The sequence below is a fragment of the Notothenia rossii genome, assembly GCF_949606895.1.
Source record: "Notothenia rossii genome assembly, chromosome: 1".
NCBI lineage: Eukaryota > Metazoa > Chordata > Actinopteri > Perciformes > Nototheniidae > Notothenia > Notothenia rossii.
In genome coordinates this window covers 74,266,087-74,287,555 of record NC_136912.1, presented here as the reverse complement: position 1 = coordinate 74,287,555, position 21,469 = coordinate 74,266,087, and the positions used below count along the sequence as shown (strand labels likewise).

Genomic DNA, 21,469 nt, shown 5'->3' with positions numbered 1-21,469 from the left:
ACGTTGGACGTTGTTGTGCGTAATGGCGCCCTTTTGCGCGTAAAGATGAAATATGAATGTACTTATTTTTGATACCGCTCATTTTATTCCTTTATTTTACGTTTGGTAAAATTGTATGTCACCGTCAAACAAAAACAACAATAATTTCAGTATTTCGCACAATTTAAAAGGTAGGCTATGTCAATTTGAGAAACCGGCTCGGGATCGCTAGAATTTGAAAATACACGACCGGAGAAAATCTGCCACTTCCTTATAGAGCCCCTCCCCCAACAAACACGAAGGCGCACATGAGGGCACGAGAAAAGTTTGTGCACAGATGGAAGGCTGACAGGCAGGTAGGCCATCCAGTTATTTTAGCCGGGCCGCCTAAAATGATTGGTCGTACTTACGGCTTCCACAGATGACATTTTTTTATGGATTTTTTGTCAAAGCACTTAAGATATTCATTGCTATCGGGATGTTAAGAGCATTCCGTGAATATAACAAACTGTGTATCTCGAGCCAGTTTCTCAAACTTACATACCCTAGCTTTAAGAGGCACTAAAACTATTCTACACAAAAGTCTTGAATTATTTACCTGTGGACGCCTCATATGTAGAAACACACATCGCAAAGTAGAACACGAAGGGTTTGAGAGTCACTTTATAGTCAGTTCCTGGCAGCAGACCATAGACATCCTTCTCTGTCGAGGTACCTGCCAGGGTCACCACAACTGGTGCATTGCGTGTACTGTTTTTCACCCTTAAATCCAAAAAGTAGTTTGTTGCCTGAGGATACTTTTCCCATTTTACCAGAATTGATGAGGGACCTGTGGCCACTGCTGACAAGATTTTGCATTCTGAAAGAGATGGAAATACATGACACTGAAGGGATGAGCTTGGATACAGACAACAAAAACACATCACAAATACACACAATATCATAAATGTTGCACAAGTATAAATATTAATAATATAATAATTTGCTTTGAATGACAAGCCAACATATTATTTTATATATTACAGATACGATATAATATACGTAAGTTTACTTACCCTGTGCTGCACTATTAGGTATCTGCAAATAACAAACACATTTGAATCAAACTATGTAATACACATGTTGGTTAAATCCACTTTGTTAAGATGTAAAGATATAAAATGATATACCTGAGTTAGAGATACCAAGGCTAAGGAAAAGCCTATGGCTCCCAACAATCCCATCGTTGACATTGACAGTGGGATTACAATTAGTTTAGTATTCAAGGGGGACAAATACAAAAGGTGTTCTGGATTCTTTTGAGCTTCAGCCCAGCTTGCATGTGAACCAATCGGTGAGCCCCAAATGGGGACAGGCTGTCCCACCAACAGCCCCAGGCAACCTGGTGGGCGGGATGGGTGGAAGGATGAGAGTTTGGTGATGTTAAGGTCTCTCTCTCTCTCTCTCTCTGACCTTCTTCCTCTCTTTCTATCTCTCAAATCTATGATTTTGTAAAACCTCCATCAAGGCATAAGGTCTCATTACTGATTGCATACAAAAACACAAGAAGCAAACAAACAAGTTATACAGCAACACTAATGTGTTCCTGTGTTGCTTATTTTAAGTATAAAGTCTTAGCTTTTTTCCACAGTCTCAAAATCTATTGTAAAACATCTATAATGACACTTTAAAATATGTTTATCATATACGTTTTTGAACAATGTGTACACCCTTGTTTCACTAATGTTGTGAGGGTCCTTCATCCTGTTTAGAAGGTCGAAAACACAAGGGCTATCATCATTTTTTAAGCCTTTCCTAAATTATGAGAAAATATCATAATCTGATTACAAAAAATGTAAATGGACCATAAATCTTGAAGGTTAAATCGTCACAAAGAAAATTAATAAGAAGATAAATAAATCAAACTGCAGCAACAACAAAGTGCCTTAGGAAACACATAAAATGGGGATCCAATTCAAATAGATCTTATCGCAGAAGTCATGACTTTTGTATTCAGAGGCCACAGTTTACTTTCCTGATGGACACAACCCTGCCCTAGAAACATGCTTTCAAACACAGGATCAACCCCCAGCAAGAGATTGGTGTTGTGATGAAAACTGTCAAAACATTGTGTCTCCCTGTGTTTGTATATAGTCTCTATTCACAGTTCCACATATAGATTGATTTTTTCCATCCTTCCCCAAAATGCATTCAAGTTACTGTAAGTATCACAAATTTGTAGGCATGCTGTGACTTCATATGCTATGTTTCTGTGTTAACTGCTTTTTTCATCCTTGTAACAATACATGGGAACACTGTGAATGACCTGAAGCAGAGAGATAAAGGCTTGGGAGGGGCCGCCCTGGCAAAAGAGACAAGTGCCACTGAAACCGAAGTCAAGAATGCAAACTTGGGATTTGGGACTCCATCTCAATGGGATGTACTTACAAAACACATCATGTTTGGTGCTGTTACTAAGTCACGTTTTTTACTTTTGGAGGTTTTGTAAGGATTCTAAAAGAAAAGTAAAGATAATTTCCTCCTATAGAGTAATCCCTTAGCTAGCTTCATGTAGGGTAAATGCTGGGCTGAAAAGGATCTTTTATCATTGGAGAATAAAGGGCTATCACCGCATAGTCCCTCCTCGTGTTTTAGAAAAAAGGAAGTCAACAAGAAAGTGGATACGTGCCATTAAAATGCCGGGGAACTTAAGCTGCCCCAGTTAAAAAATAGAGCAATTTTAAAGGCAGTAAAAAAAAAAGAACAAATGATGTGAACACCTTGATATTTCATTGTATTTTTATATGGCTGTATATTGTCCAGAGGTAGACACTGTTATAGGTCACAGGTATTAAGCATATCATGATGCAACTTGTTCCTAAGAATGATATAAATACAGCGTAAAAGGTTTTCAATATTACAATTCAGATAGCCATAGGCCAGGTGATCAATCTGTATGACATTGAATATATGAAAGTTCTGTTGAGGGCGAAAAAGAGACGTTTTTGTCCACCATTGCAATTGGTTATGATGACGTTATGATGACCTACTGAAATCGAGTCATTTAAATGCTGTTAAAACAATGTGTTACCTAGACATAAGTATGGGTATATAAACGAATGTAGCTAGCTTTTAATCTATATTTAAAAAATGATTGCCAACCCCAAACCAAAAGCGTTGAGAGTTTAGTTGCTGTATAAATCAATACTATTTACATATGGTTTGATTTCATTTGTTACAAATGACTTTTTTTTAGCAGCTCTGGTCCAATTGAAGCAAATGGTTCGGTCATCCTTTTGAAGTGTTATCTCTCCATGTCGTAGCATAATGGTCATGCATTTGTGTTAAAGGACTTATACCTAAAACACAAATTCACTTTCATAACATTTGTGTTTTAGGACTTATACCTAAAACACAAATGCACTTTCATAACATCTTTTTTCATAAATATTACAGCATGCTTTATACATTTTTGACACAGAGATAATTATTTTACATCACACAATGTAATGAGTGTTTATTTTCTCGAGAAAAACTGAGCTACAATGTAGTTTCTTAGTGTGTCAAAGCTGGACTATCAAACTAGCCAATCAGCTGTCCCTTTTGAGGTTGTGATTAAGTGATTAGAATGGTATGTGTCTCGAGATATGCCTGTTTCATAATTTTGGCAACCTACATCTCTTAAAGGGGCAGACATTTTCATTAGGAGACTTATATTTCAAAACCAATATAACAGATTTTAAATATAGGAGTTTGGTCCGTTTATGTCTTAAACATTGAAAATGAAATGTACTCATTTTCAAGACACTTTACAATGAAATATCAGCAGTCATGGCAAGAAACCTTAAATGTCTTTCTTTTTTTTTTTTTTAGATTGAATGGGGTGTTACGTAGACTGCAAAAATACCTTCCGATTTGTGTATCTCAAAGAAATGCCATACTTTGGCTGAGTCATGATCGAGCTCTGAATGGCAACTATTCCCCTCAGAGCCAACACAGTATCAATATTGATAACCTACATTGTTCGAGCTGCACTGGGGATAATACAAGACTCATTCCTTTTGTGTTTTCGGGGACTTAGCCAACTGAAACCTGTGTAGTGAAAAGGAGACCAAGCGACACATGTTTCTCGGAAGGCTGCCCTGTGAAGCGGGTGGCTGGGTGTGTTTTTAAAAGACACTTAGACATTCAGCCATATTTTCACTGTGAGGAATGACTTCTCTCTTCCGGCCGATAGAAAGGCATCATTAACTCTGGAGTTGCAAAGGTCCCCTATTATACTGTTTTTCATCAATATAATATAGGTCTCATACAGTATATACAAAACATGTCTCTGAAGTGTCTGACTCCAAATACCAGACAGATCATTGTAGCATCCCATAAACCTCTCTGTTACAGCCCTGTTTCAAAAGTGCTGATTCTCTGTCTGTTTCTTTAGATGAAAAGGAGCCACTCCCCACGGCCCTTTGAGAGATATTTGGTTAAAAAGAACACAATGGTGCTCTAGGACGAGATTCAGGTGATAAGGTGGGGGGGTTAAATTGGTTGATATTGGCTACACAACCCAAAAAATTGTTATGACATCAAAAAGTGGCAAAAAACCTGATCTCATTTTCAGACAGGATTTTATATAAATGGATCAGGACAAAAAGTTAGCAAATGTTTTTTCCTGAAACTTTCAGAATCTTTTTACACAGATGGACACATGTATATAAGACATGAACAAGTGGATTTTGCATAATAGGTGACCTTTAAATTGATGATTTTTAATATTCTACAATTAAATAAGGACCAATGTTGTTAGTAAATTGCCCTTGGGGTCAGAACACCGTGAAGCAAATGTGCCTGATTTACCTTAGTTTCACAACTAGGATTGATTTTCACCAAGGTGTCTGAGCATTTAGACCATGTTATGAAAACTTGCCAAAAGCACACATACGACACAAAAGGACTTCCTGCCGGACCACTTTCTTTGTAGCAGGAAAAGAAAATGTCCAAAGTGTGGCCGGGTAACAATTTTGTTGACTATTCTTTTAGAAAAGAAAGTAAATGTGAACACTACTGACAAAGATAAGTAAAATACCTCATTATATAAAGGCCCGTTTCAGTTACAATTTAATCTGAAGCTGATGTTATTAAAAATAATACCTTGTAGTTAAAAATGTATATTCAAAAGTTATCAAACAAACGGAGGGAAGTCAAAAGCATTAGCCTTTGGATTATAGTGGAATCAAAGTATTGGAGTAGGTACACTTAGTTATGGCCGGCCACCAAACAGCATAAAACAAGATTTTGAAGCACAAATCTATGGGCAAAATAAACCACACATCACAAAAATGATGCTCGGAATTATTTATTTACTGATCTAAGAATCAGGTTTTCACAACAACAGAGAAACATATCACAAACAGTTGAATTCATTCTGAGAACACATGATGAGGTGACACAGATCACCAGGAGGCTTCCTACTTGGGGACAGACCTACAATTATCATTTACTTTTTGGCCAACCATCCAATCAATTATTCAGAAAATGAAGGGGCAAAAATATTCTTCAAGGTCTGCTTAGGCACTGTTACTCTTTTGCCAATTGATCTTTTTGTCAATATGGTGATTTGTTCAAGAGGTACTTTTAACATGTTTCATGTCCACATTGTACATGTTGCCTCATGAGCAGCAAACATATGCACTCGTCTATTAGAGTGCTTGATCAAGATCGTTTAGGGAATAGAGGGGTATTGTTTTATCAGTGACACAGACATAAAAACACATACAAATGTATTATTAAAATACAACACAGGCATGTTGTCCAGTGCAGGCAAGATCTTCTATTCATCCATGAGTTGGCTTTATTGCAGTGACTGATGGAGGAAGAGGAGAAAAAGGAAGATGGCGGTGTTGCGTCTGTGGAGAAGAGATTCAGTCACATTCAGTTTGAAGAAATGTATATTCATTAAGTATCTTATAACAGGAGAGTGTCAAGTTTTCAGATCTTGATCAAAATAATGTTTTATTGTGACCAACAGAGGGAATCATTATACCTGAACATGTATAATATACTTAATTATTATGTCTTACTGTAACAATTTCTGTTCTCGTTTCATATCGTGCCCGTGTTGCTTTAAGATCGTTTTTTTCATAAAAAGGTCATCTTTTAGCTTGCTTTATTGTCACATATATATTGTTAATTATATTGTGACGTTTAAAAGATGATTAAAAGCTGGGGGGTATACTACGAAGCAGAATTTTCGCTTAGCCGGCTAACTTCAGGGAAAACTCGGGGTTTCCGGTCCTACGACGCTGGTTCTCTTTTTAGCAGGCTAGATCTCCATGGTAACTTATGCTGTGCGGCTAACCTGCCCCGGAGCAGGTTAGGTTGCAGGCTAAGAGCTCAACTCAGTGAAAGCACTGCCTGCTGACCAATCAGAGCTCAGTATGCGGAGTTTAAAGCGATCAAGTCATATTACAGGAGAAAGGAATTACAGAAAAGCTGCCGTTGCAGGAAAGACGGCCGGCAAAAATCACCGACTATGTGAACGTGAACATTAATAGAGTATCACCTCCCATCTTCAGAGCAATCTGACTATTATAAAATTAGCGTTAAGAAAGCTTACTTAAATATCTGCCACAACATAAGTAACCGGATCAGAGTAACATTAAGTACAGTCCGCGGCATATCACATCATAATGTATCATATATTTCCTTATCTGAGTCAGCTGAGCCGTATGCCCGTGCAGCACTCAGTGTCACATACTGTATGCAGAAGTATTATTTTAAGCAACACATTAAGTTGACGAAACACTCGAGACAAATGTAATTAAAGTCAGATCCACTCTTGTCTTAGACGGGGCAGTGATATCATAAACCTGTTAATGTACGCATTCAAACACTTTTTCTTTTACCGGCTGTATTCACCTTGCAGGTGCAGCTATGTGGCTTTTATCCTGGATAAAGTGTTTAAGTCATGGATGTTTAAAGTTTAACTTCTTCATATTTGTCTAATTATATAGTTGACTTTTCATTCAGGAAGTATGACGCTGCGCTGTCAGTACGCTTCTCCATGTTTGTGATTGGTCGAATGCTCCAAATAGCACCCCTTTCATGTGAACGCGCACCTAACTAGATGGGACACGGCAGGCTTGCGCGATCCACTTGATAACCCGCGTCGTAGGACCGTTTAGCGAGAGCGCGTATGTTTTGGATTAGGCCAACCGGCTAACTCAAACATATCCAGGTTAGGTTGAACCAGCTTCGTAGTACAAGCCTCTTGTCTCAAAGAGGCAAGTTCACTGGCTTCACATAACTTTATGCTTGCGTCTTTAGTCAACCACTATAGCAGTTGCAGCTATGTACAGCTTCCACTACAGTTTCTGTATAATTGTCGTATTTTTACTTACCATATCTAGTCCACGCTTCTCTTTCCTCTGTATATCACTGCAGAACAGGTTGAAATGACATTAGAGAAAAATAAAAATAATTTTACTTCTTAAGTCAAATAATTGTTTGGGTGGTTTTGGTGGAACTTATAAATATATGTTTGCATATTATAACACTCACCTGTACCAAGGTTGCTGCCTGCGCAAGAGACTGAGAGGGCATGGGGAAAAAAGGTTGAAATTCAGTCAAAATGTTGTCAATCATTTTAAAAATGATTCAGCTGTGCCACCTTTGTTGTCCTGTGGGGCTTGAATCGTCTTACAGAAAGCCATAAAATCACTAGTCCTAAAACTTTTCCGTTAAGAGCATAAACAGAGGGTTAACTTTTAATATAATAAACAAAAGGACACATTAGCTCCAAAGTAAATTCCTATATTATTTATCATCATAAACAACTGTGAGAGACGTCACAATCCTACCCGAGTAGATCCTCTGGGCGCAGAAGAGGACTTTGCTGCCCTCTGGTGTGAGCGGAGTCACCACCACAGTGTAGACATCCCCACACTGGATGTTGGGAACATCACAGCTGCTCTCCCCGGGGGAGGCAGTGCAGGTGTAGTTGTTCCTGCTTCCCACCAGCTCTGTGACGTAGCTGTGGCTGCTGCCAGCACCGCGCCAGTGCACCCGCAGAGAGCTGTGGGCCATCCCATAGAGCCGGACGCCTGATGGACAGCAGGCACCTGAGAGAGAGAGAGACATGAAGGGAGGTTTCTGCAGTGGCTTTAATGTCTGAAAGATAACCAGCCCATTCAAAGAGAGCATGACAAATTGTTTGAATTTTTGGAACATATATTTCACCGATCTGTCAAATGTTAATCCTGACGCACATGAGCAAAGCAGTCAAGAAATGGCTTTGAATTTAAAGTGTATTTTGTTGTTTTACAAAAAGGGTACGGACTCTACTGTTTTGTGTGGGTGTCAGAGCGCCATCTATTGGGCCACGAAGATAATGCTAAATGGTTCGATTAATAGAAGTAGGCTTACATTTGTCAGTAATTTACAAAAAATTTATAGTTTTTTATAGCAGCTACATTTTTTAAACATTTAGTTATGTTTTTACTTTGGCCGCTTGTCCTCAAGATTTTTTTTTTTTAATCTTAAAAACTACAAAAATGTGAGAACCCCTTTTGTACAAATAAATATAAAAAGTGTTTCAAATCCAATTTTATTGAAAATGATTAACAGATTCCTACTTTTATATTGATACATACCATAAACAATCGTCTTAGATATGTATTGCTTCTTTTTTATAATAAAAGTGTCATGTCAGTGCTTTCTGGTAGATACACTACAGTTGCAAAGTATTTTCTTTTCATTGGAAGAAAACCCAATCACTTACTGGACGAGAAGCCCTCATAGGAGCAGTTTGACCGGCGCCCGCTGTGGCTGATCGCCTCCATGGTGACTGTGTAGTTGGTCCCACAGGTGATGCATCCCATGAGGCAGTGGGAGTCCATGGTGTGGCAGCGGGCGTGACCACGCGTTGATGTTAGGGAAGTGATGAATGTATGCGCCCCTTTAGCGGGAGACCATGACACATTGCTCATTGCCAGCGTCACCTGATCCACCACCTGATCCACCGGGCAGCACGGTCCTGTAGAAGAGGATGATAAATGTGGTGTTGGAGTGGAACACAAAACTACCATCTTTATCAAAATCAGAATCCCTATATTCATCCCACAGAGGGGACATTTACATTTGTTACAGCAGAAAAGAGCAAAAGACAGCTTGATATTAACTAAGAAATCAGTTTTTTTTTTTTAACTGTTTATTTTCTTTTTAACAAAACAAGACTAGACATATCCTGACATAGGACGTTTTCATTAAAATGACAGATGATTACACGACAAAGCAAAGTATGATTAATATTGAAATAAAGCGAATCTAGTATAACTTGAAATAATGAAGTAAATAATATAAATAAATGTAAACTGGGATATAAAAATAAATATTAATGAAAGCATTTTACACAGGGACTGAGATCTTTGGCACAGCAGGATCAGTTACACAGGGACTTTTTCCCTAGTATTCATCTAAAGTTCGGTTCAGTTTCAACAACCCTCTTCAACCAGCGATACAGATATATTTTAACAGTTCCATCTTTGGGTAAAAGTCAATTTTTCTCTGCAGGCTCGCCGTCAATTTTTTCAATCGTGTAGACTTGTTTAAGTCTGTGCTTCCACTGAATGATTGTCGGAGATTTTGCATTTTTCCAGTTCACAGTTATAATCTTTTTGGCAATTAATAACAGTATCCGTAATATGTACCTCTGGTCTGAATCGTAAATGTCTGTAGGTATAACCCCGAGCAAGAACAACATGGGCTCCAGAGGAACAGTCATTTCCAGGATATTGTTAATCTCCTCTTTAACAGATTTCCAAAATCCTTCAATTACTGGGCAATCCCAAAAGATATGTGTATGATCCCCTATTTTTCCACATTTACTCCCAACATAATGCGACTGATGGTCCTTGTACATATTTAGAAATTCAAAAAGGAGTGTAAAAAAAATAAATCTGATTTTCAGCTTCCAATCAAACTCTTTCCATAACTGACTATTAATTCCTTTATGACTGCCCACACATAAGCTTTCCCAGACTGCATCTTCGATTATAATGTTTAGTTCCAATTCCCATTTATCTTTAATATTTCAGGTATGTTTGGATTGCTTCTCTTTCCTTGTAATATAGTGTCTTATCTGGAAGTACCTATACAAATCATTTGACGGGAGCCCATATTGTTCTTGAAGTTGGGAGAAGGATTTGACATCTCTTCCATCAAACATTTGGTTAATTGTGATAAGACCTTTATCGGCCCATCTGTTAAAACCTCCATCCCTTATAGATGGAAGAAACTTTATATTGCCTATAATTGGCATGGCTCTTGATATTGATTCTGGGCTACTGACATTTTTTTTAACTGCCGTCCACAACTTCAGGGTATGCTTTATCCATTCATTCTCAATCTTAACTTTCTTGACAGATTTGATAACACACCCTTAGTTGCACTCTGCTCAATCTGTGCCCATCCCGTTTCCTCGTCCTTTCTAATCCAGTTCACTATTGCCGTTAACTGAGCAGCCCAATAATAATATTTCAAATTTGGCAGGCCTAAGCCTCCCTTCTCTTTTGGTAGAAAAATAATTGTAAGTCTTACTCTGGGTCTCTTATTCTGCCAAATAAACTTAGATATAAGTCTATTTAACATGTTGAAAATGGAGGCTGGAATTCCCACGGGAAGGGATTGAAATAGGAAGAGTAATCGAGGGAGTACGTTCATTCTTACAGTCTCTACCCTTCCGAATAGCGACAGGGGGAGAATTTCCCACCGTATGTCATTCTTTATTTGCTTTATTAATGTTTTATAGTTAGCCTCAAATAAATGCATAGGATGGTGAGTAATGAAAATCCCTAGATATCTAAACCCCTGCTTGGACCAACGGTAAGAAACATCCTTGTTTAATTGTGTAGGCCAACTCCCTGTTATCATCATTGCGTCTGATTTAATTGGATTAATTTTGTATCCTGAAATTGCCCCATACTTAGACAAGCACTGCATAAGAGCTGGAATAGAAGATGGGGGTGTTTTATAAAGAGTAAAATGTCATCTGCAAATAAAGATATTTTATGCATTGACCCTCCCTCGTCCGCCATTCCTTGAATCTGTTTATTTTGGCGTATAGCCTCCGCTAAGGGTTCAATACTGAGTACGAAAAGAAGAGGTGACATTGAGTCGCCCTGCCTCACCCCCCTGTCTACTTTAAAAAAAATCCAAACAATGCCCATTTACTCTTATTATTGATTTAGGATCCTTATAAAGCAAACTAATCCATGTTGTAAATATTTCTCCAAAACCCATTTCCAATAATGTTTGTTTAAGAAATAGCCAGTCAACTCCATCAAATGCTTTCTCAGCATCTAGGCTGAGAAGCATTGAAGGTTGTTTATCTTGTGCCGCTATTGACTGAAGGTTTAAAGCTCTCCTTACATTATTTGTCCCTTGACGACCTGAAATAAATCCTCTGGTTTTATCAACTTCTTTAAATGATGTTGTACTCTGGTTGCCAAGATTGAAGTTAGTATTTTGTAATCAACGCATAGAAGACTTATGGGGCGATAACTAGTGCACTGTGTGGGGTCCTTTCCCTCTTTATGCAGGACTGTGATTATAGCTTCTAACCACGATTTTGGGGGGTCTCCTGCATTTAATACTCATAATATAGGGGAAAGATCATTTATGAAGGCTCTATAATATTCACCTGCAAACCCATCTACTCCCAGTGATGTTGTTTTTTAGTTTAGTAATAGTTTCCTTAATTTCCTCCTCTCTGATAGGCTCTACTAACTTAGATGCTTCGTCAGTTGCCAGTTTATTCATATTGAGGGGCTTTAAAAATTCACTAATTCTTTCTTCCTTCAATTCCTGATCTTCGCTTTTATACAGTTGCGCATAATATTTTGCAAAAGCATCTGATATTTTCCTAGGATCTGTTTCTGTCTGGTTAGTTTCAGGATGTTTAATTTTGGAGATAATGCAGCTGAACTGGGCTTTTCTAAGTTGAAATGCCAATAATCTGCTAGCCTTATTTCCCATTTCGTAATATTTTCTATTTATGAACCTGAGGGCTCCCTCTGCTTTGTAAGTTAATTCTGCATCTAGCTTAATTCTAACTTCCTTCAACTTTGAGTACTTCTTCTTTTCTAGCTGTCTTATGTTCCCTCTCTAATCTTTTAATTTCTGTTTCCAATTCTTGTTGTTTCGCCAGTCTTTGTTTCTTTAATTTAGATCCTATATAAATAATTTTGCCCCTAATCGTGGCCTTACCAGCATCCCATAACACCGAGGGGGAGACCTCACCATTATCATTCAAGGCAAAGTATTCAGATATTGCAGAACGTATTTCCTGTTTTATCCGGTTATCTGCCAATAGTGAGACGTTAAGTCTACAGTACTTAAACCATTTATCTAACCCCAGGTTAATTTTCATAGAGACAGGACTGTGGTCTGAGATTGTTATTGGTTCAATTACACTATCTTTTATCCGGTATGTATCCTTTTTTGACACCAAAAAGTAATCTATTCTTGAATAACTTCCATGTACATGGGACATAAACGTAAAGTCTTTGTCACTTGGGTGTAGGTGTCGCCAGATATCAACTAATCCCAGCTCCTTCATCATGTTTAAGACATTTCTGGACATTTTAGGCAGGGTTCTTATTGTTAAGGGTAATGTATCCATTTTGTTGTTCAATGTGCAATTGAAGTCCCCCCCTATGATTATTATTCCCTCTCCATTATCTGCCACTAGGGCTGCAATCTTTTAAAAAAATAAATCGCAGTCTTCATTTGGTGGAGGACTCATTGTTATAGTATACTGATTTGTTAATTAAAATAGCTACTCCTCGTTTTTTTACTCTTCCCACATGACGCACTATAATTTGATCTACCCATTCTCTTTAATTTTAAATGTTCCATTTCAGATAAGTGAGTTTCTTGAATCTGAGCTACCGAGCATTCCATTTTCTTTAATTGTCCCAGAATCTTTCCTTTTAATCGGGTTGTTAATTCCCCTTACATTACAGCTAACAATATTTAAGTAAGCGATAATCTCTGTTTAGCATTAGAGTAAATAGCCCTGCCTGCTTGAAGACACATGAAAAATGTTGCCGAGATCGCATAAAGAAAAACTGTAGAACGCAACATATGTCAGGAGAAACATACAAAAACCACTTAAAACATAGAACTGAACTTCCACCTGTCCAATCAGCCACAGCAAACGAACTATAGCTGTGACAGATCCCCACTGGTGCTGGGGCAGGGAGGTGTGACCAGCCCCCTCTGTGGGAAAAAAAAAAATCCCAAAAATCACATAGAGTGCTAACCTGACCAATAATACACTAACATGTAAAAAAGGTCTAAGTGAGTGTAATTCACTCATTCCGAACTAAGAAAACGGGCTCCGCCAGAGCCTAGAATTGGTAAATAAAATATTAGAATAACTTATGAGAACAACTAATTTGTAGTATTTGCACAAGTCACAACCACTTTATATAACATTTTTCCACTGTCAATGTGTGCAGAATAGAGCCGACTCCAAACCTGTTTCAGTCACTTTGGGTTTTTAAACAGCATCGGGAGACTATTTAAGCTTCTTCTTGCAGAAATGTCCTCAGATCCGATGCTGACAGTACCATGTCTCTTTTTTTCTCCATCCGTCCTTTAACTCATCCTCTGTGCGTTCTCTTTCTCCGCAGTGCACGTCGACTCCCAGGCCTTTCAGCACCTCTGCAGTGCTGGACAGTGTGGTGTAGGTCTTCTCCCCCGTGCCCAGCTTGAGTTTTAACTGCGCTGGGTATATACACCTCGCCAGTATGTCCTTTTTTAGCTGCTTGATGACTTTGTGCACCTTTGCCCGCTTCTTGTGTAACTCCGGAGTGTAATCATGATCAAAAATTATTATTTTATCTTGGAAGGAGACCTGTCCCTGACTCCATGCCTGTCGTATCACCAGATCTTTAACCGTTGCGTCCAAAAATCTCACGATGATGCGTCTTGAGGGGCTGTCGGGTCTCTATGTGGCGTAAACGGGGGTGAGCAGTGCGCTCTCTCTATCTTAATATCCGTTAGTGATGGTAGTTTAAGCACCTTGTGTAACAGTTCTTTAATAAATTCTGCCATGTTTCCTCCCTCACTCGCCTCTGGTACCTGAAAGATTCTCACATTATTTCTTCTCAGTCTATTCTGCAAGTCGTCACAGGTGGCTGAGAGGGCAATATCACGAAGAAATCAGTTTTTATTACAAATATATCTGTGTTCGTATTCCATGCTGAGGAACCCTGAAGGTGTTCTTGAGGCTGTAGGTGGCGCTACACGTCACTAGCATGCTATTATATTGTTGTTAAGTCCTGCCTGTGCTTTATAATAAAATGGTTCAATCACAACTTTTGACCACTCACCTGTTTCCAACAATTCAGAGTAGCTGGGTAAACCCAAGCCTGCGGGGCTGGTTGCTATGACGCTGACTTCAAAGTTAGAGCCACAAGGAAGGTCAGTGATGTCGCAGCTGTTTCCGTCTGTGTTGCAGGTGCGTGTGCCGTCATCTCCCGACGCTGTCACGGTGTAAATAGCAAGCCTGTTGTTTGGAGTCCAGCTGACACTGAAGCAGGAGGAGTTTCTCTGAGTCAACATCAGATTCATCGGCATGCATGGAGCTGACGGGTGGAGGAAAAGAGGAATTAAGAGCATGATCAAACCTCTGAGACTACTCCACATACAGTACATGAGGAATGGATGTGAAATTAATGAATTGGCTGTAGGCCTATGTGTAGTTTTAAAATATACTATAGCTCTCTGATGACCAGTCTAGTTCATAATATTAGATATCAAGCATTTTAAGTCATTCAAAACTTTTTTTTAACTGATCTTTTACTTTTGTTTAAATGGGAAATCTGAAAATGAAACTAAAGTGCAAAACATTACAACTTAAAAATGTAACTGGATATTTGCTGGATACATGTGGGCACACGTTTCCTACCTGTGATTTGTGTGTGAGCTTTGCATGCCCGGTTGCATCCGCTGATGTCGTTGCAGGGTGTCACCACCACGCTGTAGGAACTGTCGCAGCTGAGGTCAGAGAGGGCGCACACCGGAGCCGTGTCGTTACACAGGATGACCTCTGAACTTTCTGCAGCTCGAGTCTGGTACAGCTCTGCCCCCCGAGAGACCGTCCACGTGATCTCAAACGTGTCAGTGCTCACGGCGGAGATGGATACACCCTCTGGACAACAGAGCACTGAAAGACACACAGGGGGTGTGATATACAGAAAATCATGAATTCAAATCTGTCCCCTCAGTGGCTACTTACAGGTGGTGTCGTTGAGAACCTGTCCTTCAGGACTGCTGCCAGCCTGGTTGAAGGCCATCACAGACATCAGGTATGTGTGGCCACATGTGCAGTTGTAGGTGCAGCTCCTGCTGGTGGTGTTGCAGCTCTCCTCTGCACCGTCTCCTCTCTTGATGAAGGCTGTGTAGCTGTCGACGTGAGTCACCGTGTCCCAGGTCAGCGTGCAGCTTCCTTCTGTCGACTCCACAACAGCCAGAGACTGTGGGGGGCAGGGGGCTGACCGGACAGGACAGCAGGGAGTTTAGTCATATTTTAATGACAGAGGGTTTCAGAGCAAACTAGTGCTGCCATCATTTTTTTATCCATATCTAGACTAGCACTAATGTGTTGATGTTAGAATTCTACATATAACATAATAATGTTTTTCTTATTAAACAACTAAATGTAATCATAACTCTTGTAGCGAAGTGTATGTTCAAAGTATCCGTTTTATTTCATTGTATATTAGATTTAATCTATTAAATTGATGAGAAAATTAAGAATTCTTCTGATCTTCTGTTTTTTTATGTTTGAAGAGAATGTGAAGATTGAATGATCTTATAGCTGTCTCGTAAACAGATCATAAATATGCAAAGACGAATAGATTTGTCAACTTTCAAATTAAACCATTTTGATAATCCATTAATGTAAGGATCAGAGGTTCAAATTGACCCTGTAGTCACATTTATGGCATCGAAGTAACTTTGGATAAAAGTGACTCTAAATAAGATGTAATGAACTAACTTCCAACCAACCAACACTTATACAGTATCTTGTGACTAATCCAATACTCCTTGCATTATTATGGCTTGCTCATTATAGGTCTACGGTGCCCTATTACAAACCGATAGTTCACAAGTGTGATCGGAACTAAATGTAGTCTAATACTCACAGGTGATGAACACCATGGGGCCGGATTGGTCGCTGGGCCCGGCCTCGTTGGAGGTGCTGACCCGGACTGTGTGTACCTCTCCGCAGCCCACTGGAGCCAGGATGCAGGAGCTGGATGTGGAGTTACAGGTGAGGTTCTGGTCGCTCATCACATGGTACTGGAGGGACCCAAAGACCCCCTCATCCCGTTCCCAGGACACAGAGATACCGGCCAAACCGTTATTCATCACCATGGAGACATTGGCAATAGATGGCATAGCAGGTCCTGTGAAAACAATAAAACATGCCCAATGATGCATTAAATAAAAGCACACATAAAAACACACTAATAAGAGTAGAGAAGTATAATTAGAGTAATAGTTTCTAAATTACTCTTACCAGTAATGTTTTGTGAAGAAAATATTACTAATAATACTGTATTCATCAGATGGCTGCCGTTCTTAGATATAGATGTCACAGCCTGAGGTTGAAAATATTTTATATAGTTCAAACCAACACAGAGACCCACTATTTCAGCATCAAATGACTGTTTACATGTCAACACTTATCGAGTTATTTGAACATGGCTTTATAACTAGTTCTATTTGTACAGTTTTTGTATTCTTGTGATGCATAAGTCTTTGTGGATGAAAAAGACACTCCAGAGAAGACCAGTGCTACCTATGTGTCTTTTTGAACTACTAGGAGTCGCCCAAGTTCAAATGTAGAACGTTTTCTTGTATGGAGTAGTTTCCTTTATGAAACAAAGGGTTTTAATACTATTTCAAACAACTTGAGTCATGTTTTTTGTAACTTATATAGGCTACATCCCATGATACTCATTTGAAGATATATATTTTTACACAATATTCTGTGTCTTAAGGTCATGTTTTAGGTTCCACTATTATATATTTCTAATAAGTGTAAGACTTGGAAGAGGTTAAATGTTTCTGAAAAGCAAAAACTTTTTTGTGTGGAGGAGGCGTGTGGTGCAGTGGATAGAGCGTTGGTATTCGGATCAGGTTCAAACCCCTCTGCAGTCAGAATGTCATTGTGCCCCTGGATACTTTACCCCAAATTGCTCCTGTGGGGATTGCCCACAGTATTGAGTATTGAGTATGTAAGTCGCTTTGGATAAAAGCATCTAAAAAACATGTAATGTAATACTTGTAAAAAAACAAACATGAAAAGTGCTGTGACTGTGGCAAATGTATTTAAAGTTTATTTTTGTAACTTATATAGGCTACATCCCATGATAATCATTAAGATATATGTTTTTACACACTAAAAAAAGTTCTGTGACTGTGTTAAGTTTATTTAAAATTGCAAGCCTAGTTAATATTTTCTCTTATCTCTACACCTATAATATTTCTTACATGATCAAATAAAAAAGGCACATGGACTCTATATACTTGTAGGAGCAATCATGGGTATTTCCATACACACAGAAAAGAGTCTCAGTGCACGCTTACTTGTCATCTGGTTGATGTACTGACTGTCCTCTCCCTGACGGCCCTCGGGGTCCCAGGCGAAACCCTTTATGACGTAGACTGAGCCCATATCCAGGCCGGAGACGATCCAATTGGTGCTGGAAGTGTTGTGCTTGATGAAGGTGGTGTTCCAGCCAAACTTGTACAGAGACAGGCTGTACTGGACAGCGTTGGCAACAGGAGCCCAGGACACAGTGATGCTGTCGTTGCTGGGAGAGGAGGCGGAGAGCTGAGGAGGGGGCAACACTGTGGAGGGGGACAAAGTTTAACATAATGAAGCGATGAGGGCGACTGTACTTTGAGTGAAGATGTAAGTGAGCAATCTCACATGTTTGAATTTAGATGTAAAAAAGTTGTTTTTAGTTTCAAACATGCAAGTGGACAGTTTTGGTTATAATTTCCAAAAATGGTGGATGTATAAATAAATCCACCTACAGTGTAGTTATTCTCAATCTTACATAAACAGAAACCTACATTCAAGGAAGGGAAATCAAACTAGAGGTGAATAACGGCAAACAAAAACGATGACTGCCTGTAGCATGTTGTTTTTGTACTCATGTGGATCAGATAGTCCCCTGGGGATGGAGTAGAGACGTGCCAGCCATGTTCTCAGGATCAGCTCCTCCCATTGTGTTTAACAGAGAAGGGTCCGGTATACTAACCGTCTTTACTGGAAAGACCCTAAGGCATTGATCGGCAAGAAAAACCCTGGATTCTTTTTGCACAAAAACTGAAGATAATGTGTATACATTCCCTGACAGGACTGTATACTCTGCTAAGAGACAATGAAGGAGAACAAGTGACTCCTGCAGGGTATGGAGACTGAGAAGAACAGGACATATTGTTTCTTACTGAATATGTGACTCATTGCTATAGTCCAGCCCTTGGGGGTTAATTGTTTACCCACTGAATACATTTCTGAGGTTTGGTTTCTCAATCTTGAATTATGGACACAAACACTACAACAGTACCTGTCTTTGCAGTCACAGGGGAAGATGGCTGGCTCTGGCCTCCACTGTTCACAGACATGATGCTGAGTGAGTACTCTGTGTACGGGTCGAGAGACTCAATCTCAGCGGGGGAGGAGGACACGATGTATTCTCTGATGAAGCGGTTTGGATTCTGCAATCGTATGATGTAAGATGTCGCCCCGGTCTTCAAGCTGAAAGACACGATAAAAGTCTTGCTGTCCTTCGACTTCACCGTCAGGATTGGATCCATCACCTCAGGAGCTAAAAGATTCACAAGAAATACAGTTTGACGAGATACTACAACTTCCTCCACCTTCTCAGCGATAGTTGGCAATGCAATCCATCTTTTTACCCACAGATTTCAGGGCAAACTATTTATTTTGTGTCTGCAACAGTACGTCAATTTGAATGCTGAATGTAATAAAATAAAACTATTTGCTTAAAGAAAGGCTTATTTAAATCATGAGGCACTAACAGTGACTCTTCTGTGCTCCTCATCAAAGTACCCTTTAAGTGTTTAAATGTACACGTTACATTACTTATTCAGATAACAAATGTTTAAAAAAACATTCTGACTGTAATGTGTATACAGTACACTATATAGACAAAATTATTGGGCATTAATATGAAGTTGGTTCGTCTCTCCACAGAACGCGTTTCCACTGCTTCCACTGCTCTGGCAGCACTTCAGTGGCAGCACTCCGCAGTTATCAAGTCAGTAGAGCTTTGGCGACTTTTAAGCACTCTGCGCCCCCGCTCTAACTTTACGTGGTCTTTACGTGAGTTGCTGTGGTTCCTAAACGCTTAGACTTTGCAATAACAACACTTACAGTTGATCGAGGAATATCTACGACAGAAGACATTTCACGAACTGACTTGTTGCAACGGTGGCATATTACAGTACCACGTTCAAATTCAGTGAGCTCTTTAATAATAAAATTACTTTTATAACGCGCTTTTCCTGGTGCTCAAAGTGCTTTAGAACGACCCATTCTTTCACAAATGTTTGTAAAAGGCAGACTGCAGGGCTAGGTGCTTGATTTGATACACCTGTGGCAATGGGACTGAATGAAACACCTGTATTCAATGATTAAGGAGTGTCCCAATACTTTTGTGTGTGTGTGTATATATATATATATATATATATATCTCATTAGTTTGCCCGAATATCACAGAATAAAAAAACAGTAGGCCTACTGTACTAGCTTAACTAAAACACATGTACCAGAACGTTTTTTTGTGTGTGATGAAACTAAACAAGAATAAAACACTCAATTAAGTGCTTTAACATCGCAAGGTTAACTCACCTGAGGAAGAATCGATAGTTCCAATGTTTAGTATCTCTTGAGCATTATCCAGAGCTGCAACTGTGAATGTATACATGATGTTTGGGGACAGAGAGTTGATGGTGCCCATCACTGTGTGTGGACCAAACACGGCATAACCAACTGGGTTGCCTGGGGAGTTCTGGGGGGCGGCGATGACCTTGTATGAGTTGGCTCCGTAGACCCTGGTCCATCTGAGAATCACGCTCTTCGATGTTGCAGAGAACACGGATACTTCGATATCTGATGAGAGAGCATCTTTATAGTTGCCTACTTTTTTACACCCTGATAAATTGATTCATTTACAGATATCAATATTTTGTGCCCTTTCATTCTCATATGAAAATGATATTACCATCTGCAGTGTAGTTATGGTAAAATATAAAATACATACCTTGTGCTGCAGCCTGCAAATGTAGATGAGAAAATAAAAACGGTTATGGTTTTATATGACATTCAAGTTCCTACTTGACTAACATTGTATCATTCCTTTTTAAAAAACAGGATTTCTGAGCCTGAAATGAAATAAGCAAAATGACTATAACACATTTTAGTCCGTTACTTTACCTGGGAGCATATGCTCAGCAAGACAAAAATCGTAGGCCACTTCATATTTTCTTGAAGTAAAATGACTTCTCTCCTCACACTGCCGCTTCTGTTGGATTCAAATGCTTCTCTCTTCAAGGTTTCACCTTTTTCTAAACATACTGTGTCTGTGCTGGTATAAATAGCTGCATTTTGTCCCTCCCACTGAAGCAATTGACCAGTCACAGTGAAGTAGCGTAATCGAGAGGCGAAGTCCCTCCCCCTCCGGTGGACTTCCAGGGGACCTTATTTCTGAAAAATTATGTATTGAAGTCAATGGCGAGAGAAAGATTATCTTTCGACTCCGTTTTAATTGTGCCACGAATTACACACATGATGCTTGTCAATTTAAAAGATAATTTTGCAAGTCAAAAAATTAAAATGTGTCGTAAAACTGTGACACATTTATTTGTGTGAAATGCTCAATGAACTATATCTCTGGTCTCGCACACGTCACCAACACCAAGATTCCCGTCACGTTAGCACATTTCACCTCTTTCTTTCATAGGGCGAAAATCACTACAAGTCTGGGCATGTTGAGAGCTGTACATACGAAAAAGGGGAGTTAGTCGGTTCCGTAAGAGCCAGCATGCGGGACCGGCTTTACAGAGAAGCCACTCAATGCAGTGCGGAATACCTCAACGTGGGCGGAGCCTCAACGCCCCTCCTTCTCAACCTTTGAGGTACGTGACGTCCCGACTCCCATGTTGTGTAGGCGTGTTGTGTACTTACAAAAGTAACATATTATATATGTGGGTGGGAGCCCCTCCTTCTCAACCTTATTAACATATTATATATTGTATTATTAATATATGTATATATATATATAATGATACCGGTAATATAATGATACCTTGAGGTCTTTGATGATGGCGAGTGATGTCGCCATGGCAACGGCATTTAAAAATGTAAAACTCAAATTCAACACATTGACAGCCTTCAAAGCATATT

At 39.3% G+C, this 21,469-nt stretch overlaps 2 protein-coding genes across 2 annotated transcripts in view; both read right to left on the bottom strand.

The window, feature by feature from the left end:
• fndc7b (fibronectin type III domain containing 7b) overlaps positions 1-1,202 on the bottom strand; it is a gene marked incomplete at its 5' end in the record, with an annotated part of 45,127 nt that extends 43,925 nt beyond the window's left edge. Inside the window, 3 exons of the mRNA XM_079650519.1 lie at positions 578-838; positions 1,035-1,056; positions 1,149-1,202. Coding sequence (XP_079506645.1) covers positions 578-838; positions 1,035-1,056; positions 1,149-1,202 — 337 coding nt within the window. The remainder of the gene's footprint in view (positions 1-577; positions 839-1,034; positions 1,057-1,148) is intronic.
• Positions 1,203-5,295: 4,093 nt separating this feature from the next.
• Positions 5,296-20,648, bottom strand: LOC307019519 (fibronectin type III domain-containing protein 7-like). The gene is made up of 16 exons (XM_079650507.1): positions 20,501-20,648; positions 20,328-20,340; positions 19,916-20,176; positions 18,609-18,869; positions 17,620-17,883; positions 16,170-16,433; positions 15,260-15,514; positions 14,930-15,187; positions 14,352-14,606; positions 13,937-14,156; positions 13,151-13,233; positions 8,735-8,989; positions 7,815-8,075; positions 7,516-7,545; positions 7,356-7,392; positions 5,296-5,861 (listed from the first exon to the last, which is right to left on the bottom strand). Exons 1-15 carry the CDS (start codon positions 20,543-20,545, stop codon positions 7,361-7,363), a joined length of 2,757 nt encoding a protein of 918 aa, XP_079506633.1. The 5' UTR covers positions 20,546-20,648; the 3' UTR covers positions 5,296-5,861; positions 7,356-7,360.
• Positions 20,649-21,469: the final 821 nt, after the last annotated feature.